The sequence below is a fragment of the Eriocheir sinensis genome, chromosome 28 (assembly GCF_024679095.1).
Source record: "Eriocheir sinensis breed Jianghai 21 chromosome 28, ASM2467909v1, whole genome shotgun sequence".
Lineage (NCBI taxonomy): Eukaryota > Metazoa > Arthropoda > Malacostraca > Decapoda > Varunidae > Eriocheir > Eriocheir sinensis.
This window is the reverse complement of record NC_066536.1, coordinates 4,947,939-4,975,515: the sequence shown is the minus strand read 5'-3', so window position 1 is coordinate 4,975,515 and position 27,577 is coordinate 4,947,939. Positions and strand designations below refer to the sequence as shown.

The following is a 27,577-nucleotide window of genomic DNA, read 5'->3' as shown; positions in this document are numbered from 1 at the left end:
TACATTCTCAGTCAGCACATAACCTTACATCAGTATTACCAACATCATCATCATCATAATCGTCTACCAGCATCTCTATCACCGTAACCATCTCCGTCAGTATTGCCAGCATCACCGTCTATCACCATTCCGATTAGCCAGCATCACCATCATCATCAGCAACAGCATACTCGTCACCGTTGTCACGAGTAGAATCAGCATAATGCACACTGCGTTTGCTATAACATCACCGTTGAATCCATCAGTGTCATCATCATCATCATCATCATCATCACCAATCACCGTCATGTTCAGAAGGATCACTGTCAGCATCACCATTCGCTATCACCATGAAGAGAGTCAGCATCATCGTCATACTCAGCATCACTGTCAGCGTCACCAATGCAATAGTCATCGTCAACTATGAAATCACCGTCACTCATCACTGTCAATTCTGTCACCATCACCAGTATCGTCTTTAGTCAGCGTTATTACAATAGTCAGCATCACCAATCATTCAGCATCACTGTCAGCCTCACTTTAATCAGCAACACCAATACCGTCAACATCATCGTCACCGTCAGTATAAAAGTCTTCGTCACCATCACGATTAATTCTCACCATCACTACGGTCAGCATCAGCATCACCATCAGCACCTTCGTCGTTGTCATACTCAGCACCATCGTCAGTATAATCATTAGTCAGCATGATCAGTACAGTCAGGTGTATTAGCCACCCTCAGCACCTCCGTCAGCAAGTCATTGTCACGGTCATTCAGTCAAAACCCGATTTTAATAAGTGAAAAAAGTTTCATCAAAGCTGTAACTACTACATAAACGTTTGGTAGTCCAGCTTTATGATGTTACTTATGCCACAGTATTTGGTATTCACCAGTTGAAACTCGAGGAAATGGGTGAAAAATTTGTTTCATAAACATTTAATCTCTACACACAAAAATCAGCTTTTCATTTTTTAATACCGTCCCTTCTGTGCGATCTTTATCCCTAAACAACACGTCTTAGTTTATCTAATTTAGACGTATGTAATAAGTTCATTTCTCCTTATCGTCCCTTTCCCTCCTTCCTTCTTTGAATCAATCCCAAAAAGTCCCTTACAAGAACACTTAAAAGACTAGCCGTTAACAAGTGAGGCGGCCAAGGCCTGCTTCACACCATGCCTCAACTTCTGCCTCAATCGACAGCAAGGCTACTTTATAATTTGTAATTCCAAAGATTAGACTTCCCGTACGGGAGTACTCATGATACGCTCACGTGCCTACAGTCGGATACAGTCACATCACAGTCATATTATCTTGTAACATTGGGCGGCGGAAGTGAAATAACCGGTGCGTTACTCGTGGTGCACGCACACACCCCAGACACAATACACTGTAGGCACAATATCCTGCACCAATAGTTTTTTTTTCAGATGGTTTGAATATAAGATATGGTTTAAATATAAGATATACGAGTATATTACTGAATAAGACAACGCTACTGATGACTCTAGCTACTGTTACATCTACTGTAAGGTACAGTTGACCAAGAAATTTCCCATTTCATTGTAAAAGAATACAATTGAGCGAAAACTAGAAAGGATGGAATCTGGTAACAAGATGACACACTATTATTATTATTATTATTATTATTATTATTATTATTATTATTATTATTTTCTTTTTTTAAGTTTTAAGTTAAGGGGTAATTTCTTGGTTGACTGTCCGATGGAAGGTTTCAGATAATAATAGAAGGTGACTACAGTGGATTATTACACACAGGCACCCGTGATTAGCTACTTACAGATGAAGCTCTCCGTTAACAAGTGGACGTCTACGGAGTGGAAGGCCGCAAGGTTCAGTGAAATTTGTACAGGTGGAAGGTGACAGGTGCAGATCAAGTCTACAAGTTACGCGGAACGGTCACGAACACCGTGGTAACTACAAGTATAATCTGTTCAGGTTAACTTCGCAAATAAGCCCTTCCCCCCTCCTCATGAAATGTATGTCATGGCCAATTCACAAGCAAACCACGCCCCCTTCATCCCAGGCTGCATGTGAATGGTGGATGCAAGTAAGCCAATCTTACTGGTGGGCTCTAATGAGTGAGACTTATTTACAAAGTTAACGTCAACGGAGTATAGTACCCGTGGAAGGTCGCTGAATGCAGATTACTCCAGTGGAAGGCTTACTACAGCTCTGGCACGACGGGGCAGGAGTACTGTTGGCAGGAGTATTGGAGTCCATTGTCCGTGACTTCTGTAAGGTGTTGCAACTGCTCCTGATAGCGAACAGGCACCCACCTAGAAGAGAGGAGAGGACATGGGAGGGGTGAGGGAAGTGAGGCATAGCTTGAGAATAGAGGTAAGAGAGGGAGAGGGAGGGACAGTGTGAAATGGGGGGTGATTGGGGGAGATGAGATTAGGTGTAAGGGAATAATGGGGGACTGGAGAGAAAGGGAGGTGCTGGAGATGAAGAATGAGGAGCATGCAAGTCGTGAGTGAAGTGGAGAGAGAGAGGGAGTGAGGGACGATGTGAAAGAGGAAGTATGTGTGTGTGTGTGTGAGGGGGGAGGGGGGAGAGGGTTAGGAAGGCACGGTTTGAGAGGGGGAGTGAGGAACGAGCTAAGAAAGTAGAAATGAACCTGAAGGAGCACGTTGGGGATGGCCAGGTAGCGAGCAGCGAAATAAGAGTGGCTTCGGGAGTAAAGGAAACAAAACTGGACCGAGGAAGTAAGGAATTAATGGAGTCAGTCACAGAGAAGGATATTAGTTGATGAAATATAATAAAATGAATAGAAATAAACCGACTTCCAAGCTCTCATGTGTTTAGTGTTTACTACTAACAAACAAATCTTTTGGTGCATCACTTAGCACTTCTGTCCCCTCTCTTAAAAAAGAAAACTACTTATATGGAGTGAGTGATGCACATAAGTCATGAAACAATTAATTAAAGACGATAGACTAAAAGAGAATTAGCGAAAACCATAAGGAGCGCACGCCTGTTCTTTCGTTGGTCTTTTTTTTAACAGTACGAGTAAAATGAGTAGCTCAAGGGCAAAGTATAAAAAAAAGCCCGCTGAAAATAAACAAACAAACAAAAAAAAAGCCCCCTACGTTTGCATTCGGCGTTTCTTAATGTTACGTTCTCGAGAGTGGGAGAGAGATTTGCGGGTGGCCGTACCTATGCAAGTAGGAGCCGATCACGTTGGGGATGGCGAGGTAGCGAGCCGATCTCTCCGGGTTGAGGCAGACGACACGCTCCAGGCAGGACAAATCTCCGCTAGCCTCCCCCAGCAGCCACGTCAGCAGCAGCATCGAGTCCTGAAACATGGAAGGATCGACAGTGCAATGGGAAATGAAAACAAGGGGAAAAGGTGCGTTCTAGAAATGTGCGGTATTTTGTCCTCAGTACTATTAGTGAGAGCTACCTGTACGTTACCTGTAGCAAAGACGTATGTGTTTTAAGCCTCTCACCTCTTGGTCTACGCGAGGCACAAGTCCTGAGTCGAAGCTCCGGAAGGTCTGCCCAGTGATGAGGTACGGGACGGAGATGATGATGATGAGGATGGAGCAGGTGATGATCATGGCTACGTACGCCAACACCCACTTGACCACCGTTATCTTGGATTCAACCACATCGAGGTAATCCGGGTTTTCCGTGGTGACTCCCTCCTCCTCTCCAGCCCCGTTCCCATCCCCTCCATTCCCGTTCCCATTATCTCCATTCCCATTCCCATCCCCTCCATTCCCGTTCCCATTATCTCCATTCCCGTTCCCATCCCCTCCATTCCCGTTCCCATTATCTCCATTCCCGTTCCCATTCACTCCATCCCCGTTCCCATTCACTCCATCCCCGTTCCCATTCACTCCATCCCCGTTCCCATTCCCTCCATCCCCATTCCCATTCCCTCCATTCCCGTTCCCATCCTCTCCATCCCCGTTCTTGTCCTGGTCGCCGTTCTGCCCCGGGAACGTCATGAAGTGTCCATGGTTGAGGTGGAGCTTGTCGAGTATAGCATCATTCGAGTACTCGTCCAGCCACGCCCAACAGTCTTCTCCTGGCTGACACTTGGCCTTCGTCTAGCAAACACGAAGAGCACACCAGATCGATTTTTTTAAAGCAACCTATTTATTATTATTATTATTATTATTATTATTATTATTATTATTATTATTATTATTATTATTATTATTATTATCATTGTTAATATTATTATTATTATTATCATTATTGTTTTTTTTGTTATTACTATTATTATTATTATTATTATTATTATTATTATTATTATTATTATTATTATTATTATTATTATTATTGTTATTATTATTATTATTATTATTATTATTATTATTATTATTATTATTATTATTATTATTATTATCATTATTATTATTGTTATTATTGCTGCTGCTACTATATAGTAATACAAATACGACTACTATTATAACTACTATTACAGCAGCAGCAGTAGCAACAATACAACAACAACAACAACAACAACAACTACTACTACTACTACTACTACTACTACTTCTACTACTACTACTACGACTACTTCGACTACAACTGCAACTGCTATTGCTATTGCTACTACTACTATTACTACTACTACGACTACTACTGCTACTACTACGCTACTACGATATCGAATACAACAACGGCCCTCTGAGCCTCACCTTGTCAAAGTCCTGCATCTTGTCGTTTATCCTGTTGCCCACGTACGTGGCTTCCTTAGCCTTGGCCTGCAACAGTGGTGGTCATTCATCCTTAATTCACACACACACACACACACACACACACACACACACACACACGGCGGTGGCTGAACGGATAGCAAGACGGCTCCGCGTTCAGGAGGACGCGAGTTCAATCCCCGACCGGTGCCACCAAGCTGGGATATTTCAGTCGCCGCCGAGTGGCTTAAAACTACCCACATGCTGTCCAGAAGACCACCTATCAACCCGGACTCTAGATTCTAGGATTAAAGATGAGCTCCGGGAGGGCAGCATGAGCCAATGCAAGATGGCGCCACTATAAACACTCGCCTGCGCCAGAACGGGCTGGGCCGACCATCAGGACCCACCAGGAAGAAGCCTTGGACCGACCATCAGAATCCACCAGAAAGAAGCCTACCGGCGCAATAGGCCAAGACGTAAAAACACACACACACACACACACAAATGCATGTCAGGGGGTGCGGGAAATCAATGTTCTACCATTCCCGTAATGAACACCACTGAGTGCCGGGGATCGAACCCGAGCCTTCTGAGTATAGAAGTCAGGGGAGCATACCTTTGACGATTTAACTTTTCGTTGGTGATAAACTGAGCTTAAAACCCACACACTTACCCTGTAGGTATATCACTATCGTTGTAAGAATACTAACTGTCTGCTCAACCGCTTCAGGACATGATGAACCAGACACTGTTGAATATTCACTGCGACTTTTTTATAGTTTGCCAACATGATACTGGCTGAACCGAGTTATGAGTAACGTTGAGTAACAATAAAACAACTTTTCCTGTCAGTAACACATTTTCGTTCACGCACTTCACACACACAATCATTCATCATAAAATTATATATGGTTAGTATTTTACCCATTTTATCCTAAAATCAACTGAATTAAGATCAAGAAAAGGGAAAACATTGGTATTTAATCCCCGACCTATTTTAATTATTACACTGAATAGTGATTTTTTGTTAACTGAGGAAGGGCATTGCCTTACCTGATCGGAACTACCGAACAGATGGTTGAAGATCTCTCGCGCCACACTTGGTAAACAAAAAACGGATTATTAGTGAAGCAGGACCTTCCGCGTGTACATCCACACACTTCAGGTTGTAATAAAAAGCTTCATCGATTGTTTCTACTTAGGTCATGAAGGTCAAAGAATAAAAACTTGAGCATGTTGGCTGGAACATAATAGAATTTGCTTACTTTTCAGACTGAATTATATTAGAGAAACACATAGCAGAAATATACTGTAACGCTTGGGAGAGACCTACGTTCTACAGTGGGTTGATACAGGCAGGTGCTGGTGAGGATATATAATTACATAACAGTAGAAAAAAATAGGCGAGCAGAGAGCTAGAGGTCAAGACAAGGGGTTGAGGCTCCTAGGTGGACGCCTCTCACACAGAGCCTACCTGATGACCTGCACCAGGTTGATGGGTGGTGTTGACAGGCCGTTAGGGCCAAGGGACAGTTGTGCCGCGGCCATCCCGGCAAGCACCGCCGTCACCACCACTGTCACTGTCAGCCGCATCCTAACCCTGGGGAAGATTGCATTGTATTGTAATTATATTTACTGTTGTAAATGATTAAGACTAGAAAAGAGGTAGGTGCTAGCCAGCCATCCTCAGGTAGTACATCTATACATGAAGAAGTATATTGACAACTAGCCAACATCTGAGGTATTGTTTTGTAAGAGTGTGCTTTATGTGCAAAGATCTACATAGATAGTGAAGCAAGTGACTGGGATATTCTAACAGAGATCATGTAGCGTACGGTTCTACTAGAAATTATCCCTAGATATTGTTATCGTATGAAAAAAAAAAAAAACATTCGTTTTCGATTATGTTTCATGACTTCATTACGTTTCTTTAGTCACGAGCTGCTTTTTCCAACTTCTTACATTATTTTTCACTTAGATTCTACTTACAGATTGACTGGTTATAGTGTTGCTGAACACACTAGGAGAAGGGTGTTGTTGACCCTCCAAAGTAGTATGAAAAGGTAAAAATGATTACACAATCAATCAATGGGGGCATAAGCCGGGGGGCGCGTCGCCTCGCTCACCCTACGACGACAAGCCCGGGGTTCTCTCCGGGCGAGTCTCCATGCAGGCCCTCTTCCCAACCCGAGTACCTCCCGGCAGGATCTATCGACTTGCTCAAGCCACGAACTCCGTGGGCGTCCCCTTGGCCTCCTCCACTCAGGATTGTCTCCTACAGAGACAACCCGATGAGCAGGATCAGCTTCCGGAGAACGTGCCACGTGCCCGTATAGCCGGAGTTGGCGTTGACGGACTATACAGGTAATATATGTCGAATCAGTCTCACGGTGTAGTCGCCGGTTTGACACAAAGTCATTCCAGCGGTATCCCATGATTCTGCGTAGACACTTATTACCAAAGGCATCAATCCGCCTCTCCAAGTCTCCATTTAGTGTCCATGTTTCACAACCGTAAAGTAAGACAGGGAGCACAAGGGACTTGAAAGTCCGGATCTTTGGCCTTCTGCACAGGTATCGACAACGCCATATACTCTGTGTTGAGCGAGTCCATAACACCGTGGGCCAGACCAGTGAACCCTACACTATGGACCAAACATTTGCCCCAGTCCTGATATTAAGCCGCGAATTTGGGAAAATCAACCGCTTAGGTGCGAATCGCCATAACTCCCTTATTTCTGGGTCTACAGAAATGTTTTTGGTATCAATCGACGGCAAAATAAAAGGGCTATATTTTTTAATTAGCGACAGGGCTCAAAAACCGTTTCGAAGGGTAAAAAATCGAATAAATTCGCAAAAAACGACTCTGAAAAAAATCTATTTTTGAGTTCCCAACCTTGAAACCCACTCATTTTTTTATAATTTAAAAAAACGTATTTAACAAATAATTTAGCCCTACTAATGTGCTTTCCAATATGATGCATAACATTTCCCTAATCCCAGTAGTTTCATCGCTAGAGCTCAAAAAGGAAACCATTTTGAGAGCGATTTTGACGAACTCCATACACTTTGCCGTTTTTGTTTAGTGTGGCATTGCTATTGCCTCTAGAAGGCTGTACTTTGGCATGTAGCCCCTCTTGGCAATGTAGTTTCACCAGCTCGAAGGATGTTTTGATAGCTCGATTCCAAGTTTGTCGTCGAGCCGTCACAAACTAGCCTGTTTTTCGGCTCTTTTGCCGCGATTTGGACACGTCCTAGTTTTTTGCTTATAACTTTTTTTTTATTTATTTAGTGCTTTCCAATTTTTCTTTTCTGATTATTAATCTGTATCAATAAAGCTTTCATTTGTCACCAAGCACGCCTTTCTAGCTTCAGTAGTTTTTGCTCGAGCTTGACCAGAAGTCGCGACGAAAATTCGCCGAATCTGACTCATTTCACGAGCCAGAAAAATTGGAAAGCACTAAATAAATAAATAAAAAAGATATAAGCAAAAAACTAGGACGTGTCCAAATCGCGGCAAAAGGGCCGAAAAACAGGCTAGTTTGTGACAGCTCGACGACAACCTTGGATTTGAGCTATCAAAAAATCCTTCGAGCTGGTCAGATTACATTCCCAAGAGGGGCTACATGCCAAAGTACAGCCTTCTAGAGGCAATAGCAATGCCACACTAGACAAAAACGGCAAAGTGTCTGGAGTTCGTCAAAATCGCTCTCAAAAGGGTTTACGTTTCGAGCTCTAGCGACGAAACTACTGGGTGTAGGGAAATGTTATGCATCATATTGGAAATCACATTGGTAGGGCTAAAGTATTTGTTAAATAAGTTTTTTGAAATTCTCAAAAAATGAGTGGGTTTCAAGGTTGGGAACTCAAAGATAGGGTTTTTTTCAGAGCCGTTTTTTGCAAATTTATTCGATTTTTTACCCTTTCGAGTCGGTTTTTGAACCCGGTCGCTTATTAAAAAATATAGCCCTGTTATTTTGCCGTCGATTGATACGAAAAACATTTATGTAGCCCCATAAATAAAGGAGTTATGGCGATTCGCACCAAAGCGGTTGATTTTCCAAAATTCGCGGCTTAATGACAAGGGCGCCGCAAAATCAAAAGAGTCCGCCGTCCATTACTTGAGATGTCACTGAACCCGCAGATCATGGCCTCACCTCCAGCTTTGAGCAGCCCCGCACTGATGTTACAGGCGCCAGGTGCCTTCCCACCCCTCAACTTGGCCACAGCCTCTCTGACCTCGCCCAGAGAGGGTGGGCTTTCGTCAATGGGTGGGTCAGCATCCGCCACCTGCAACCCAGCAACTGATTACACAAGGTTACCAAAAATAGCGATTTCATGCCAGGCAACACAAAGAAAGTAAAGCTTATGGAGAAAGAACTTTCCTTTTCCTTTTTTCATGCATTCTCATCACGTTATCAATTTTCACTCGTCTGTTTTTGCAAAAATAATCATTATTTAACCTTTTAGTTTTTTGGCCTTTTGTAACATTTATTATAACTGTACTATCTATACCTCTTCGTCTACTACTACTACTACTACTGCTACTACTACTACTACTGCTACTACTACTACTACTGCTGCTATTACTAATACTGTTACTACTACTATATCGGGGAGGCGGTGGCTGAGTCGACGGAGTAACGGCCCCACGTTCAGGAGGACGCGAGTTCAATCCCCGACCGGTGCCACCATGTTGGGATTTTTCAGCCGCCGCCGAGTGGCTTAAAACTACCCACATGCTGTCCAGAAGACCACCTATCAGCCCGGACTCTAGATTCTAGGATTAAAGATGAGCTCCGGGAGGGCAGCATGGCACCACTATAAACCCTCGCCTGCGCCAGAACGGGCTGGGCCGATCATCAGGACCCACCGGGAAGAAGCCTTGGACCGACCATCAGGATCCACCGGGAAGAAGCCTACCGGCGCAATAGGCCGCGACGTAGAAAAAAAAAAAATAGCTATACTACTACTACTACTACGATCTCTGATATGTGTGTGTGTGTGTGTGTGTGTATGTCGCCCGTCATCCCATTCCCTTCTTGGGCTGTGCGGGTCATTATCATGCCGTGAGCAAAGAGAGGAAGGAACGGAGGATAGAAGGAAGGGTTAGTGACCGTATCACCGTTATTCCATTGCCAGTTTGGAGGGAGGGGGTAGGGGAGGGAGGCGGACCGACACTGACACTGACCTACTTCCTGGCAAACTCCACCTGCCGGCCCCGGCGGAAGCTGTGGCGGTTAAACACACACACACACACGCACACACACAGACACAACCAAATTAAATCGTGCATTTAAAGAACATGATGTTATAGAGTTCGAGAATACGAGCTTGTCAATCCACCATGAATACAAATTGATAAAACCTGAATCTGTTCAGATCGTGCGCGCGCGCGCACACACACATATACACGTACAAGTACGTATGGTGGCTACACGTACTCACTCCACGTAACCTCTCTCTCTCTCTCTCTCTGTAAAGTTGCAGTGTACTAATTTTGTAATCGCATGTATTTTTCTTTTGTATTTCATTATATTTTGATCAAACAATGTTTTTATAGTTTAGTTTTCGTTTGTGTACCATAGGGCATAGTGGCTACGCTCCATCTAAGGGTCTCCAGGACAGTGCCCATTGAACTTTCACATGCAGTCTTTGTTCCTTTGATTTCTTCTAACTGCACTTTTCAGTTGCCCTTATATGGTCAGTTTCATATTACTGCAGAACCCGGCACATGGCACTCCATTATCTTACTCATGGCACTTGCCTCCTGGCAGGAATCAAACGACACCTATTTAAGGCTGATTGATTAATTGGAAGCAAAAAAGGAGGTGTCTGCCACACCAACCTTCAAAGCAATATAACACGGTACAAAAACTTTTGCCAAGGAATTATTGGTCTCTAGAAATTACATAAAGTTGCAATGGTTGCTATTCATGGCGTGAGAGCCAGACTGAATAACTGGTAAGTGGCTTCCATGGATATAGAAAATGTGCCACACGAATAAATCGAACGAATAATGAAGTCTTCGTTTAATTTGGCATGAAAGAAAGAATTAAGCAATTTAAAAGACATCAAAACTTCCTTTAACATACCTCTCTCTCTCTCTCTCTCTCTCTCTCTCTCACACACACACACACACACACACACACACACAGTATATATATAAATATATATATATATATATATATATATATATATATATATATATATATATATATATATATATATATACACACACACACACACACACACACACACACTGACTCTACACCCACCTCTGCAAGGTGTGAGTGTGTGCAATGTGCAGCCTCTGCCCGGCGAACGTAGGGGGAAAGGTGAGCTAAACGCTGCCGTAGTGTTGCCCCTCACCGCACCACCTATCGGCGGCCCGCCGCACGACACTCTCGGAACAGCCCTGCCAGACGTACCCCCTCACGTGCTTCGATGTGACATGCGTACAGTACAGGGATTTTTTTTCTCTGCGACTATACGACTACTACTACTATTACTACTACTACTACTAAAGGAGTTATTCTCTCAGCCGGATTAGAGGAACTACTACTGCCAGGAATGCTGGAGTGCATACAAGAGTTGTGTATTCGAATACGAATAGGGGGGAGAGGTGATGATTCGCATATATTAAACAAAGTATGGGACCGAGGGCCACGAGAGATTTAATGTGAATGTACAAAACTTTGTTGCCTTGGCCCACACGAGACAATCACACCCTGAGAGCTGTTATTTTCGATGCAAGTCCGATTTATTTATTTATTTATTTTTTTTTATGCATCTCGTATGTATTATTTTCGGGGTGCATCGTAAGCTCTCACTTCAAGTCTATGGCATGTAGCGAAATGTACATTATTTCGGTGACGCAGCGATGCACGGCGAAGGTATACTGCCGTAAAACACCCAGAGGTCTCGTGCTGCAAGTGGAGTGTGACCACCATTTTTTTTTTTTTAAGTAATGATTCGGACAGTTGATTTTTTCATGATTTTTATTAATTTATTGAATTATTCTTGTTTATTAGCCAATCAAACAAGTTATATTAATATTGTGCCGAGTACTACGTGGCCGTACCATCACCACGCACGGGTGGGGATGGTTCGGACGATTTACAAACTAGTGTTTCATCACTTCCTCTGAAAACTGGAAATGGCTGCGGGGGTCATATCAACAACATAAAGAGCCAAAGGATGAAGGAACATTTTGAGATTAGCAAAATTACACTACCTCTTTCATTCTAAAAATGTATTTAAAAAAGTGGTCGAATCATCACCGCTCTCACCTACGAATACATCAAATTCCAACGAATACGAATTCGAATACACTGAAATGGTTTTAATTCGAATACACATACGAATTAATACTTCTTGAAAGTATTCATGAATACTTCTTATTGAAAAGTACCTTTTCGACGTAACTGGATGATGAACTGTTCTGAAGTTATGCAACGACAATGAGCTCATGAACATACATTCAGCGTCCACACTGGCAAGAGGCAACTGAGTTACTCAAGACGCAGACGTCTCGCAGCAACGGTCCGCGAATCTGCACTAAACAGTATACACAACAATTACACGTCCGCCCAGGAGGCTGTGTAATTGGAACCATGGCTTATTTTAAGTATTTGTCTGATTATTCGCAGAATACGAATACTTTCCCCTTGTATTCGAACATGAATTTAAATACTTTGATTTCTATCAATATTTATTCGAATACGAAAACGAATACACCCAACACGGTATTCGAATGTATTCGAATACGAATATTCCATCCCTGAGCTACTGCTACGAGTATAAAAACTGTAATAGGCAGCATCAGATGATTTTCAGCCTGTCATATCTAGTGTACAATGAACGGTTGAGGCTACTACCATTTTAAATGAAAAAAGTTACATATTGCAGCGTTCAGGGCAATGAAGAGCGGGCACAATTATTGATAGAGAAGCTGTTTGTATAGAAGGTGTATGTGTGTGTGGGGAGGGGGGGGGGGGGGGCAACTAGGGTACATGAAATGAAATTGAAAATATCAAAACATAGGCTACAATTTTCCTAATAGATGAACTGAACAGTGAAATAAACTAGACATAAAGGTTTTTCAATCCAAAGTCTCAAATGAGTTGAAAGCTAAATTTTGACATGAAGATCACACTTTTCAGCATCACAACTAGGTACACACACACACACACACACACACACACTGGATGAATCCCTTAAACATAAATATGTACTTAGAGAAACAACTTGTATTACATCCTTAGAATGATTCTGAAAAAATACAGGTGAAATGTGTTGACATTTATTCTTTCAAGACAAAGTATGAAGTAAAAAAATATGAAATAAGAAAACATTAGAGTCAACTTGTTTCCTCTCAATGCAAATACAATATCTCTTCTAAGTCTACAACACATAAATTGCCTTTTCCCAGCTGTATTAATGAAAAACACTTCAGAAGCAAGTGATGTGGTGAAGAAAATGCACCAATTGCTCAGATCAAATAATACTTTTGTTAATCCATTTTTTTTTGTAAGAATATGTATACTTAGGAGTCATTATCATTTAAAATAAATTAAAGCTCCATACATTGATAGATTATGGAAGCCTAATTATATTTTCATTGGAAAGACATGACTTTGGGAATTAAACCCATTTTGAGCAATTTTTTTTTCAAACTATCTATTTTCCTGTATCTCCCATCAAATCTAAACTTTACAGCCTTCACACTGACTGCAGGTGACTGACTCGAGAATTTTGAATATAGTTTTATGTTATAAAACAGAGGCTATTTTCAAGTGGCCCACAATCACCTACATGCCATTTGTTAAACACTACCATCACTTGTGACACTGGACAAGTGGATCATAAGGGGCAACATGTACCATGGTGTCCCTTTAAAAACCCTTTTGTGATAGCACAAGTTTGAATTATCCACCATATCCTCATGTAAGGGAGTCCACAGGCACAGGGTCTAAGTCAAAAAAATGGAAAGAGGGAGGAAGGAAAATGATTCTAGTGTAACGGTGCAAGAGGTCATTGTCAACTGTCTAAAGGGAACCACCAAGAATTATGAAAATGTAACAAATTTTGCCAAAACTGTACTTCACTTCACTTGAGAAACTACCATAGCTTCGCCCCATAATATTGAAACTCTCTAGTAACTTGTACTTGTTTATCTGATCACCATCATCAGCTCAATACAAAGCATATTTTTGTGTATAAAATGCTTAGAAATATTAGATTAAATATAAATTTTACACATTTTACACAAGTTAAAAAAAGAGCAGCTAAAATACCTTTACCAAGCAAAAGCTTTCAGTATTTGCATTGTGCTTTCTCCCGTGTATAAAATGATATTTAGCAAAATAAAAATGTTGGAATGTATATTGAGAAAAAGAGCATGAGAGATCTTTCAGAATTGATCACACAACCTTTTCCACATGTGGCATGAATCTGACACCTTGAGTTCATGACACTGTGTTCCTTGTTATATTTTTATTTGTTATGATATTCACTGTCTGTTTCATTTACATTGTCTTATTACCTCAGTGGTAGTTTTGACATTTCTCCACAACCTATCACACTCTTCTTTCACTTACCTCTTACTCTAACAAACTCTTAACATCACTCTTCATTGCAATTAAATGCACACACACACACATAAAAATCTTTGCAAAAAGTTTCATTCACCACATATTTCAGGCATATAATGCAGAATTTCATTCTGAGGTAGCCAGTGTCATCTGCATCACTATATATATCTTTATATTCACTTCAAAAACTGTGATTGAGAAATGATAAATAAACATTCATCACTACACTCACATATAAATATTCATGTTCCACATAACTGTAGTATAAAAGTTCATTGAATATATTACTCTATATTCATATATTATATAAAAAAAAAAAAAAAAAAATCTGAATCCAAAATAAACAACATAACAACTTCAGTGATCTGCCAGCAACCAAAACTCATCCTTACCTTTACTATGGACTCTGAGCCGCTTACTAGTAAAGCACTCCTATTTTGTGCACTGTGCAACATCATAAACAAGCTGTACTCATATGTTGACTGGTACACTCATTTTCTGTGCTGTGACACTGCCCAAGCCGAGACTGGGAGATCTTGGAGCTTTCGTATGGTTTGAAAGCCCCAACGCATCCAGAGGAACCCTATTATTACCAACACAACACTCTCCACATAGTATCCATCTACCCACACCGTGCAGCTGCCTCCACCTTCTTCACACAGCTGGAAAATAAAGTAAAAATCATTTTAGAATAACAAAGCATCATTATAATCACAAGTGCCGTATAGTGGTACTACAGAAGAAAAATTGTTATCTACTTCAAAACATTTCAATAGTCTATTAACATTACTGATAAAGTACTTATTACTCTAACCCTGTCTGTTATAGTCCTGCACAAATAATATCAAGGTTTATACTTGGTGGTATACTGTATCTACAATATAGCCCATTAAGATATTACAAGCCTCCTGACATTTAGTCCAGAAAGATAGGTAACTTCTTTTTGTAGCTAGAGCTATAATAGTTGTCGGTAATTATCATTGTAACTAATATTATTGTTGTCATTATTATAAATATTTAATTACTTTTAGTAGTATGTACTTTCCTTCTTTTCCTTTTTCCCTTTATTATAATCAGTCACCATTACATATTATGAGGTATAAGACAAGGTTAGCAAGTGACATGCAACCATTGTCTAACTCCAGTCCAACTATCACCCTATGTTAATCACTGAGACATTGGGATTAAGAATACACATCTCCCGGTTCCAGTGCATGTGATGCGGGGTGACTAAAACAGAACTATAAAAATAGCTCCTATGGCAGGGTTGGGCAACCTTTTCTAATTGAGGGCCAGATGAGACTTTTGGGAGCAAGCCACAGGCTGGAGTGAGAAACGAGAACCCCAAAGTAAAAAAAAAAGTGAAATCTGAGAAGTGGAAAATGTCAGATCAATGAGACAATTGGTGCTGTTTGCCATGAAGTGTTTCAATGTCCAGCTCAATGGATGAGGTAGACAACAGAATAATGTCATGCAGGAGGAGGTTCAAGTGTTGGGAGGGAAGCTGAGACTTTATATCCTTTATTTTGGAGAACAACAGTTTGCAACAGTAGATGCTTCCAAACATGGCCTCAATGCAACATGTGCAATGTGTTTTTGGAAATTACTAAAAGGGAGGACGAGGTCGTGGATGATGGACAGTGGAGGAAAGGTGCAGAACTCTGCCCTAAGTTCATTGTTGCACTGTAGCTCCACCAACTCCATCTGCAGTGGGGCAGTGGCATCATCCACAGGGAAGTCAAAGGAGGTAATGAACAGTTTTAAGTCTACAGCCAGCAGCCTGACTCCTGTGAAACAGATGACAAATTCCTCCTTCAGAGATATGACAACACTAACACAACTGCTCAGGCACACATTGCCAGGGGCTCAAGCACCAAGGCAAGGAAAATACGCACACTTTACATCAGACAACTGAGTGTATCTTAACCTTGAAGGCATTGATGTGTGCATGCATGTCTGTCACAAGAATGTCTCTGCCTTGTAGCTTCACAATGAGGGCATTCAGATGCGCAGTAATATCCATGAGTAGGGCCAGGCGAGTGAGCTATTGTGGGTCAAAGTGATCAGCATGGGGAAGATTCTTCTCACGGAGGAAAGTGGCAATCTCATGCTGCATCTTGCACACATATGACTGCATGGCCATACAACAAAACAGTTTCACCCTGTTCTTTTTTTGTTTAAATTAAACAGGACAAGCAAATCTCAAAGAGGACAGATTATCTTTAAAAGGACAGACCTGACAATTCTCGCAGAGTGAGGCAAGGAGAGTAAGATTGCCTAACAGCATTTGCCATCAGATGCAGTTTGATTTTTTTTTTTGGGGGGGGGGGCTCATGGGACAGATTTCCATGTAAGTGCCTAGCAGGGTGGTGAGCTGGACGCTAGGCCTTCATGGGCCGGATATGGCCCACAGGCCGGAGGCTGCCTGCTCCTGTCCTGTGGTACTGAAAAGCTAAGGTTCAAGCATTCTTTGCATTGAATACTTATCAGAACGGTCTCATGGCCTTTTGACTCCCCACTATATGCTTTGGGGAAATGGGATTATGACAATGATGATGGTAATGGCAAAAACAGTTGTGTTGACAGCATGACAGACATAACAGGACAAACCTTACATCATCCTTACTTGTTTCTCCTGATCAGTGGTGCAGGTGGATAGAGTAGGGTTGGCAGCCCCAAGACAGTTGGTCCAAGTAAGCTCTGAGACATAGCGCAGGGCCATCCAGGAGGGCCAATTGCCCCCCAAGTTAGTAAAGGTATTGAGCAGAGTCATGTAAGTGCCTCCCACACTAACGTCACTGATTCTTGCAAAAAATGCCATCACTCCCACAAACATGCAGTTGAGAAATACCTGAACAGGGTGTAAGACAAAATGTTAGGAAGTTTGAAGTAAAGGAGAAAAATTCTTTGTCAAAATAATATTATCACAAAAATAAATAGTAAGATCTTTAAAAAACATGCATTCACTTCATAAAAAGTTTGATATCAAATAGTTTAAAAAAAAAACTAAGGAGATAAGCCATCATAAGTCATTGCAACCTGCTAGTATACTGACGAATGCTGGAACACTCATCACTGAATTTCTTATCCTGACTAGTGGTGGGAAATCTCCAAACATGGGTAAAGACAAAACTGATTGGGGGTGGGGAAGCATCCAGTATATATTTTTTTTACTGCATGGTAAAGACAAAACTATTTTTTGACAAAACAAGTGAAAAAACAATAAACACGAAAAGGGGGAATGAAAACAAAAAGAAAAAACAAAAAGAACAAGGTAATTTATAATGGAGTACAAAAGATGATGCATAAATAGGACAAGGGAATGCATAAACTGTGAAGAAGGCATTGCACAAATGGGGATGAGGTGATGAACAAAAAAAAAGAAGGCAATATACAAAAGGGGACAAAGTTATGCATAAACAGGAACAGAAGGAAAGGAAACACAGCAGTGTTGAAATGTGGACAAAAGGAAACAAACATTTAAAATGGGGTCATGATGCTGTCAAACTGGGGAATGGATGATGTAGAAATGGGAACTATGATGGGCCAATGGGGTCAAAACAGGGCAGAAATGGGAACAGCGGGATATATATACATTAGGAGACCAGTTTGTTTGACTTACCTGGTGGATGAGGTAAGTAACAACAATGAGTCCATAGTAAATGAGAGGGAAAGATCCATCAGAGAGCTTGAAAAGGGGTGTCGCCCACACAATGCCGGCAAAGACTAGGCCAAACACAAGCCTTGAATCGAGAACAAAAATAAAGGGCATAAAAACTACCTTCTATGTAAACTCTCCTGTACCTATGCACAACATGGGGTTTCTGAATAATCTAAGTCAATAGCAAAACTTCTTATTGGTTTTCAGTGACCACAGCCTAATTCAAATGAGGGATATAACAATTTTGGCAGACAGATTAGCCTACCAACATCTATTTACCCCTTGAGGAGCATGCCATGGCAAAAGTGATGCCAGTTCTCCCTGTTTATATTTCACTCTCTTTTCACAAGCTTCACATCACCCATCCCATCTTCCTCAGTCCTGTCAAATACTAATCTTAACTGTAATCTATTTGCCAATCCTGACTCTACTAATTGACTCTCCTACTCCATATTCAATAAATCTCCACTCTGCAAATTCATGTGTCCAATCCACCTTAATCAATTAGACTTTATCCATTCCACCACTCCACCAGCTACACTTATGCTTTTACATCCTTATCATATTTATTACTTAGCTCATGGCATCTTGCTGATCCACATGCCCCCTTCTCTATTGCTAATATCCTTGCCCAAGTGAGAAAAAAAAAAAAACGTGAAAAGTACAACCAAAACGCACCTGAGAGGGTACACTGTTATAAAAGGGGTGAGGGGACGTGGACCCGCAGTATATCGGGAGATGTAGAGGGGAAGAAGGATCTGCACAGGGATGAGAGGTATAGAAAGCAATGCCAGGCGATCCTTTGGCACACCAATTTCCGTCAATTTGAGGCCTGTTAGGGAATCAGCAGCAGCAAACCCAATCTAGGAGTAGAAAATAAATAAGCATTTAATAGAACTTACCCATTCTTCACTTCATCTGAGAGCAAACTACAAAAGACAAAGAATCATTTTATTAATGAAAAATGAAATACTTAAAAGGAAAGGAAGAACAAGGAAGATGGAAAAAAGAAAAAAAAAACTGGAAAGGGGGAGAAAGATAGTGGTGAAGAATGGCACCCACCTTACATGTGAGAAGAAGCATGATTAGTTGCTTCATGGTGTCCATCTTTAGGATACGGACCAACACGCTGTAAGTTCCCACCAGTCCTTCACTTTGCTCCTCCTGATGGCAATGAATATGTTCACTTAGACCATTAACCACTGACATAAAATACTAGAAAAGTTACCTGCTATTAATGAACACTTTCCTGTGATGTTTAAATTTAGTGTTGAATTTTGTGATGATTTAGTGGGTAAAGAAGACAAGGCAAGAAAAAAAAACATGTTTCTCCAATAATAGAACAGGAAGATGCTGAAGAAAATGACCAAATTTAGTTCCAGAGTTGTCTTGATAGTACATGAACAGTGAAAAATATAAATCTGTCAACTGTGCAGTTTATGTAGTGTTAACATACTTCTTTGAATAGTTGTAATATGCAGGATTTAAGTGATGTGTGTAGTGTGTGTGTTTGTATTTACCTTTGGAGCAGGTTCCTCATGTTTAAGTAGCCAGACAACAGTGGTAGTGAGGACAAACACAATACCCCAAAAGTAAAGAAATCCTGAAATAAAAATAGCATAGAATCAATATAGTAGGCAACACATTGTCATCATCTCTCTCTCTCTCTCTCTCTCTCTCTCTCTCTCTCTCTCTCTCTCTCTCTCTCTCTCTCTCTCCTCTCTCTCTATCTCTATCTCTCTCTCTCTACCTCTCTCTCTCTCTCTCTCTCTCTCTCTCTCTCTCTCTCTCTCTCTCTCTCTCTCTCTCTCTCTCTCTCTCTCTCTCTCTCTCTCTCTCTCTCTCTCTCTCTCTCTCTCTCTCTCTCTCTCTCTCTCTCTCTCTCTCTCTCAAACAATCAAACAAATAAATCTTGTTGAATATTACAAGAATGCACCTAAAAATTAAATAAGTAATTATATACAGTTTAAAAGTCTCAATTGAGGTCTGTCGCCCTTCTTGGGTTAAACAAGCTGAAATATGACGATCTAGGTACTCATCAGCATATATGAAAGCAATTCAAGTGGAAAAGGATGCTCACCTGAAAGTGTGACTAATGAGCCTGACGAGCCCAGGTAGTTGACACAGAAGTCTTCTGACTCAAGAGCCAGGAAGACCACATAACCCAGGAAGTAACCTGCAGTCTGGCCCACAGAATTGCATGTTGAGGCCCAACCAACATTCTGTCTTTGGAATGAAAGTAGAAAGTGTGAAATGAAAGCTAAAAGTTTGAGCACATAATCTCATAACATTTCATTAACAATGTTATTTCCATTTTTTTCCATATTCTAGCTGGATATATAATAGTTGTGTAGTCATGAAAAGATAGTTGGATAAATTTATGGATAGTAAGGTAGTAAGGCAAGGTGGGGTTAGGATTACAGGAACTGCCTTGTATAGGCCAATGGCCACTTGCAGACTCCTTACGTTCTAATGTTCTTACGTTAAATTCAATCTTCATCATATGCATAATTTCTTTCATTCATCAATTGTAATCCAATTGTACTGTATCATGTTTTGAGAAAGTGAATATCACAAATTCTTACATTACAAGTACCGTCAACCGGGGTGACTTCGGACAAAAAGTGGATAAAAAGTTGACATGTTTATAACTTGTAGCCAGTTGCAACAAGCTAGATGATTTTAGTGTCAGAATTTGTCTTTTGCCTTATAGTTTTCGAATAAGAATGTTGTTTTCTTGAGACACGTTTCTGTTTTGAAAACAAGCACAATATGTGTTTTTGAGATTTTGTAAAATTTACCCCCCTTAGAAAACTTCTTCTGGCAGGAATGATCTGTATTACACACAACATCAAAACTGGAGAAAACAAACATGCTTAACTAGAGCAATTAGAATGATTCAGGGGTGCTTAACATATCCTACACACCTGTAAATATCACTTGAATGGAGGCATGTTGAAAAATGGCTCAAAATGGGGTGACTTCGGACACCTAAATATAACTACATATTCCCACTACCTATTCTGTTTTCACGGATCTGTCGATCGTCAGTAATGTCATCAACGGAGCCTGGGCCCAGCACGAAGCCCGTCCAAGAGATGAACTCAAGTTAACTTTTGGATCCGGGGTAGGGGTGGTGGTGCCAGTCCAGTGATGTTGAATATTCTACATATCATGAAAATATGAAATAGAAGTACTTAGCTACAAAATAACATATACAAGAATAAATTTCTAGTTAAATTCATCATGATAAAATCTGATGAAATGTAAAATAGTGTGCACTTCAAAGAGCTCAACACACTTGAATGTTGCCCTACCATTATAAAAAAAAATTGTGGTGATTATGTGATCATTACGCTTCCCCAAAAAACTAAAACTGTGCTCTACATCTTATGTTTTTTTTGTAATAACATTTTTTTCAAAATTATTGACCATCTTTTACTTCCCTGCTACTACTGACCTGAAATGTGGGAACTTCTTTCTTAAGATTTTTGCCAATTTTTTTCCCGGTTCAACATTGTCCGAAGTCACCCCCGGAATGTGCGAACAGGCTCAGATACGTAAAGCTAATGAAATACAGCCAAAGTCCGAAGTCCCCCAAAGGGTGCCCGAAGTCCCTTAAGACATGGAGTGACTTCGGACGCCCATATTTTTTCACTTGGCACAAAAACTATTAAGTTTCATGAAAATGAGGCACCATGTAATGATAGCCCTTAACAATACAGAGTGAATGCACACTCAGCATAGATCCTAGGCCTAGAAACAAAAAATTCATAAGCAAAAAAACCTTGAAAACTGTCCGAAGTCACCCCGGTTGACGGTATCTGATAGGTAGTCATAAAACAGGAATTTTAAAACCTAAGTACTTAAGTGGTTAAACCATAGCTCTGCCTTTTGTGATCTTTCTTCTGTCATCACTTACTTTGTAAAATGAAATGAAGACTATACAAAGATAGCTAAATTACACATTCACACCATGTATAATAGTTTACACATTATCAGCATTATAAAGTGGTACACTAATTTGCACCATTTTGATTTGAGAATTTGTGTTTCACAAGAATCCCAAAATATTCCACTATCTGACTGTGCCGAAATATGTATCATAATTTTGTGAGGTAATGAAAGCCACCTAGTCAAGACTCAGACAAATCATCACCATCTTCTATGAAGTCAGAGCCTTCTCTGCAACAACCAGTCATACTAATTTACTGGTATAACTTTGCTCCTTAACTCCTACCCAGTATAGATGCTTATCTGTAGTGTTGCACTCCAGTACCAATCTAATAAATCCAACTGAAATAAAACTTCAATGGAGCACAAAATTGATTTAAAACAAGTTCCTCCAGAACTCATCGTGTTAAATCGATGGTAGACTGCATAGGGTTGTGATGATTAGGGGCGCCATCCTAGAGTATGAAAAACACTCGCTAATCTAATTTTCAAACCATCACTGAGTGGTGGAAGACTACCCACATGCTGCCAAAATTTTCAATCAACCCTAACTCCAGCGACTTTGTTCAAGTGGAGAACCAGGGTTAAACACGGGCCAAGCAAGAGTCATATATCACGGTAACCACTATAAATAAAATTAGCCTGCTCCACTAACGGGCTGGGGCCGTCCAAGAGGCCCCTCAAGAGAATCTACTGGTGCTACAGGCAGAACTAAAAAGAAAAAAAAATCTAAACAGGTGAAGGTTTTCTGTTATCCAGACTTTTGCTGTACTACTACTACTACTACTACTACTACCACCACCATCACAAGTACAGTATTAATAATAATAATAATAATAATAATAATAATAATAATAATAATTATTATAATAACTAGTATAATAATAATAAAGGAAAATAATGATAAAAATAATAATAATGGTGCAAGAAAAAGAGAGGAGAATGAAAGGAAAGTGAATCAAAGAAGGCCACTGAGGAGACTTACCTGGATAGCATGGTGAGAGCCCATCCATCAACAGCAATGTCCTGAGTAGCTGCAAGGAAATTGAGGGCAAAGAAGACACAGGTGATGAGGGTAACATTGGGAGCATGAGCTGTGTCTTCCCCCAGCAGGTCATTGATGTATGAAGACAGCAATAGCATGAATCCACCTGCAAATAAGATGAGTTATGCTATATTGCCTTACAACTTATTACTGTATATACAAGAGTATAAGATGATGCTTGAAACTTTAAAAAAAGTACAAAATTAAGGGCTACCTTAATCACTGGGAATAAAATCTTATCCTTTAATGATAAGGACCTTCCCAAGGGTGGTGGAAACTTGCCTATGAGGTACTGGGAAGGCACAAGCCAGGATTTGCGGCGCCCCATCTGTTCAAGGAAGAGCGAGTCCACTAGTGGTGCCCAAAGCAGCTTGATGCTGAATGGCCAGAAAGACAGACTAAAGGTAGCCTGAAAAGTAGGAGCAGAAGATGAGTTAAGGTATACATATACGTATCTATTAAAACCTCTTTTTTATATGCAACTATCAAGAAGTAATTATAAAATTTTAAAAAATGTAAGCTTCCCAGAGTCTGAGAGCTAGAATGATAGAATCATATAGCTTTGCTAGTGTTACAAGAAAGCACTAACTCTAACCAAGAAGCTGCTCTGAGTTGGGATAAATTTGCCACCTCTTGGTCAAAAGTTGAACATCATAACAACAGAGCCACATGGCCTCTAACTAACTGACAAACACACATGGAGGCTGATAATAATTAACGAAATGTGTCAGCCAATAACGTTCCTTACAGAGAATATATCCCTCCATTGAACACACTGACAATTGACGAAATTGTGTTAAAAAAAGTACGGCAGAGATGGAAGGTGCTTGCCAACTCAGTTCCCGAGGTAGTAAAAATGTTACAAGACTACAGTGATTGTAGAGGTATTACAAACAGAAATACTTTTGGGTACTTTGCCACAGCTTAGCTGAAAAGAGATGAGGCACGAAAATAAAGTCACTTCAGAAAATGTGAGTCTCTCTCTTTCCCAAGCCACACCTGTTCTTTGTAGGATACATGCCGGTTCTGTAGGATCATGGGGATGCTACCAGCTAGTCCCAAAGGAATACCCTGCAGCACATAGAGTAGAAGCAACAGTAGAATGCTGCTACGATCCTTGGACAGCCCTCCTCTGCTCCTCTCCTCATCCATTTCTACAAGGAAAAAATACAAAAAAATGCTTCACAATCATTACTACCTTAAATATGTTTACTAAATTAAACAAATGCCATGCTCTTCTTTCTCAACAAACTTGGAGACCTGGGAAAGTGCAGTGTTTTGTGTGGACGAATGAAAACAACAATATCCATCGATAAGGAATTTTTAAAAAAATATATACTTTGTTTTTGCAATAAGAATTTTAGAACTTGGTTATTTTTATACATCCTGTTGCCTTTTAGAAGAGTAAGCAATTTTTTATTCTGGAAAATAGTAATTTTCATCTCACCCACCCAGTGTCCTTGCATTCCCCTAAGTCCTAAGATTGTTGGGTATTACTCCAAAATTATGCCCATCTCACTGTGAAGGACATCTTTGTGTTATATGTACTGTTATTATGCAGTACCTTTTGCATATACAAAACACTGCCAGATTGCTTTGCTCTCACAAATTACCTTATTTGTCATAGTCAAAGACATGCTTGTTTTCTCAAAATAAGACTAAAATGTTAGCAAGTGTCTTGGATGCTAAATACCCCTAGGCTTAACCAGGACCTATAGGAAGTGTACAGATCAGATAAGAGGATGTCACTGTTGAAGGGCTGTGACAGACCCTACAGGCAGTCTCCTCTGACAACAAGGAAACACTTATGGTGGCCATTGTTTTGGTGTTGCTCTTGGTGAGTGAGTTGTCAACTCCAGGCTGTCATTTGCATGTTTTGTCATGTTCGTGTGATGATAAAAAAGTTTTAGTACAACCGGTAATACATAACTATAATACCATGTCTATTCTAATGGTGTAGTGCTGACCCACCTGATGGGTTAGAGTTCCATTACTCACTCTGCGAGTGGGATACCTCTTTTGCCGACTGGTTAAGTCGTGGCTTTCCCATTTCACTGGTCACGGGTTCAATCACCAGTGCCAGTGAAACCCCTTCCTGGTCTGGATTAATTTCTCATGTGTTTTGTGACATGCAGAGCTCTTGTGGAGATACAGTGAAGGTGATTTTGAGCAGTACATGTGGTAGCAATGCGTTGGGCGTCCTCTCCTGCGTTCTGTTGTCTCCCCCCTTTGTGGGTAACAGGAAGATGGATGGCCCATACTCTCTGAAGAGTTCATAAAAAAAGTTGTTTCAGTGATAAACAAACATAAATTAATCTAGATGGGGAGGGGGAGTTGTGTAGTGCTGACCAGCTTGATGAGTTAGGCTCCCATAACTCACTCTGCGGGTGGGGTACCTTTTTGGCTGACCGGTTAAGGAATGGCATTCCCATCTCACTTGTCGTGGGTTTGGTCCACGGCGCTGGTAAAACCCTTTCCTGGTCTGGATTAATTTCTTGTGTGTTTTGTGACATGAAGAGATTGTGTTAAGGTACCATATAGTTAAATGGAATTTGGGCAATACGATAGTAGTATGAAGCTTGACCAAACACTCCCTCTACCAAGTCTTGGTTTTGATCACCAGATGGGCGCTACTGGCCAAGGCAAAGACTCGCCAGTAGTAAATAAACTCCAGAGCTTGCAGGTCACTTTCCACAAGGTACTGTTCTTACAGTATGGTATACATGCATATAGTACAGTAGTATATATATTACTCTATAAAATATATATACAGTATGCGGTATATATTTATGGTATATGGTATATGTATAGAATGCAACACAATGTCAGCATTAACCTCATACAAGATGGTTACTGGTATGTTAATTTCCATATTTACCTGGAGTAATATGGCAGCAACTAACCTATATGATTACTTTTCATGCCCTATGAAAAATCTAACAAGCCTATCTTAATCGTGGTAATTATTGAGAATCACTCCGCGCCTCCAAAATACGATATTACGCCTCCATATTATAGTTATGGGACGAAATACGTGTCCCTTACCCATAATATGAAGGTGGAAAAACTTAAAAGTAAAGAAAGTGGTAAAGGTAGTGAAAAGGCATATCATACATACTCGTGCTTTGTTTTGGTGGCGGCCATTGGGAGGTGAGCAGTGTTGCCAACAATCCGGTTAGTGATGGTACACTAGGTTAGCGATGGTACACTTAGTTAGCCATTAGTCCACGCTTGTGAGACCAGGTCCACCAGGCGCGGTTATTTTTTTTTTTTAGAACACGCACTTTTACCTAATACTATACCCAGCCCAAACCTTCACAAAACCCTTTGGGTATAGGTGCGTGTTCTGAAAAAAATAAATAACCACGCGTGGTGGACCTGGTCTCACATGCGTGGGCTAATGGCTAACTAAACGTATCATCACTAACCGGATCGTTGGCAACACTATTCACCTCCCAATGGCCACCACAAAAACAAAGCACGCATATGTATGTCTTTTTCACTACCTTTACCACTTTTTCTTACTTTTAAGTTTTTCCGCCTTCATATTATGGTTAAGGGACATGTATTTCGTCCCTTAAGTATAATATGGAGGCGTAATATCGTATTTTGGAGGCGCGTAGTGATTCTCAATAATTACCTTAACCTGGGAGTATGAAAACAAGTAGACCAGTTTATAGAACGTTTAGTGCAATTGCAGAATGTTAACTCTTAACTTTATCTCAGCCCCTAGTGTGAGGGTGGCTACCCCTAACATTTTGGGTTAGGGTATAGCGTGGGATATGAACGTCGTCAAGTTCCCCAGCAGGCGAGTCATGAGGGTGCGTAGCGCCCCGCGGCAGCTGGCCGCCACTCACCGGGGAGCAGCGGCTGATGGGCCGCCTCGCTGTCGCGTGTCTTTCTGCGGGTCGCCGCCATTCAGATGACGCCAAGAACCAGCAGGTTCGTCACTTTATATATCCGAACAGTTTCCTCCCGGCGCGGCTCCCTCAGGTCACAGACTGGCGCGGTGCTGCCTGGCTGCCACCTCACGACGACAACACAACACTGCCGCTCAGGCCTTAGGCTCGTAGTGTTACTGTTACCTGTTTAAACATCTCATTTTTTTGTGTAGAGTAGATTCAGATGTATGAGACAAGGTTGAAATAAATTCTGCCAGTGAAGTTCGTATGATCATAGGTCAAAAAAAATCTTAAATTGCTTACAGTAGAATCATGTCTGCACTCGACTCATCACGAACGGCGGGGTTGTCACCGCCTGCAAAGACCCAATCAAGGGGTCTAGAGAAGATAATACTCTACTAGAATCCTTGGAACCAATATTCGAAAGGCCCGGCCTGCTCGCAGGTGTCCGAAATTTGCTCCCGAGGTCTCTGAGTGGCCCTTCAGCCAGCAAGGTTTTAGGAGAGATTGGCGTGAGTGATAAGGTCGTTAAGATTATTAGCAGCATGTATGAAAACACTAGGACCAAATTCAGTATGAGAGATATAGAGACAGGATGGTGAGTAAATTTGGTGACCAGTAATTAAAAGGGGAGTGATCCAGAGAGGGGTGCGTCCTGTCCCCCATAGGTGCTGTTCGGGCTGTATGTAGAATTAGCATTGAGAGTGAAACGTACAGATTATGGTGTGAAAGTGGGAAATATGTATTGAGTGTGCTGATGTGTGGA

The 27,577-nt window shown here is 41.0% G+C and overlaps 2 protein-coding genes across 3 annotated transcripts in view; both read right to left on the bottom strand.

Moving 5' to 3' along the window:
• Positions 1–11,095, bottom strand: part of LOC127004397 (uncharacterized) — an 11,369-nt gene extending 274 nt beyond the window's left edge. The window contains exons 1-7 of the mRNA XM_050872049.1: positions 10,932–11,095; positions 6,129–6,254; positions 5,708–5,753; positions 4,655–4,720; positions 3,452–4,057; positions 3,159–3,298; positions 1–2,278 (exon numbers count right to left, since the gene is read on the bottom strand). The exon at positions 1–2,278 is cut by the window's left edge and continues 274 nt beyond it. Coding sequence (XP_050728006.1) covers positions 2,167–2,278; positions 3,159–3,298; positions 3,452–4,057; positions 4,655–4,720; positions 5,708–5,753; positions 6,129–6,247 — 1,089 coding nt within the window. The 5' untranslated portion in view covers positions 6,248–6,254; positions 10,932–11,095 and the 3' untranslated portion in view covers positions 1–2,166. The remainder of the gene's footprint in view (positions 2,279–3,158; positions 3,299–3,451; positions 4,058–4,654; positions 4,721–5,707; positions 5,754–6,128; positions 6,255–10,931) is intronic.
• A 212-nt stretch (positions 11,096–11,307) lies between these two features.
• LOC127004396 (acetyl-coenzyme A transporter 1-like) lies at positions 11,308–26,981 on the bottom strand. 2 transcript variants are annotated; one of them, XM_050872048.1, is made up of 12 exons: positions 26,767–26,981; positions 24,881–25,173; positions 23,909–24,063; positions 23,192–23,318; positions 22,850–23,015; positions 19,991–20,136; positions 19,431–19,513; positions 18,973–19,074; positions 18,589–18,773; positions 17,872–17,992; positions 16,876–17,100; positions 11,308–14,911 (listed from the first exon to the last, which is right to left on the bottom strand). In XM_050872048.1, exons 3-12 carry the CDS (start codon positions 24,059–24,061, stop codon positions 14,741–14,743), a joined length of 1,479 nt encoding a protein of 492 aa, XP_050728005.1. In that variant the 5' UTR covers positions 24,062–24,063; positions 24,881–25,173; positions 26,767–26,981; the 3' UTR covers positions 11,308–14,740. The 2 variants fall into 2 exon arrangements, with proteins under 2 accessions (XP_050728005.1, XP_050728004.1); XM_050872047.1 differs by lacking the exon at positions 24,881–25,173 and having other exon boundaries at positions 26,767–26,980.
• Between the last annotated feature and the right edge of the window lie 596 nt (positions 26,982–27,577).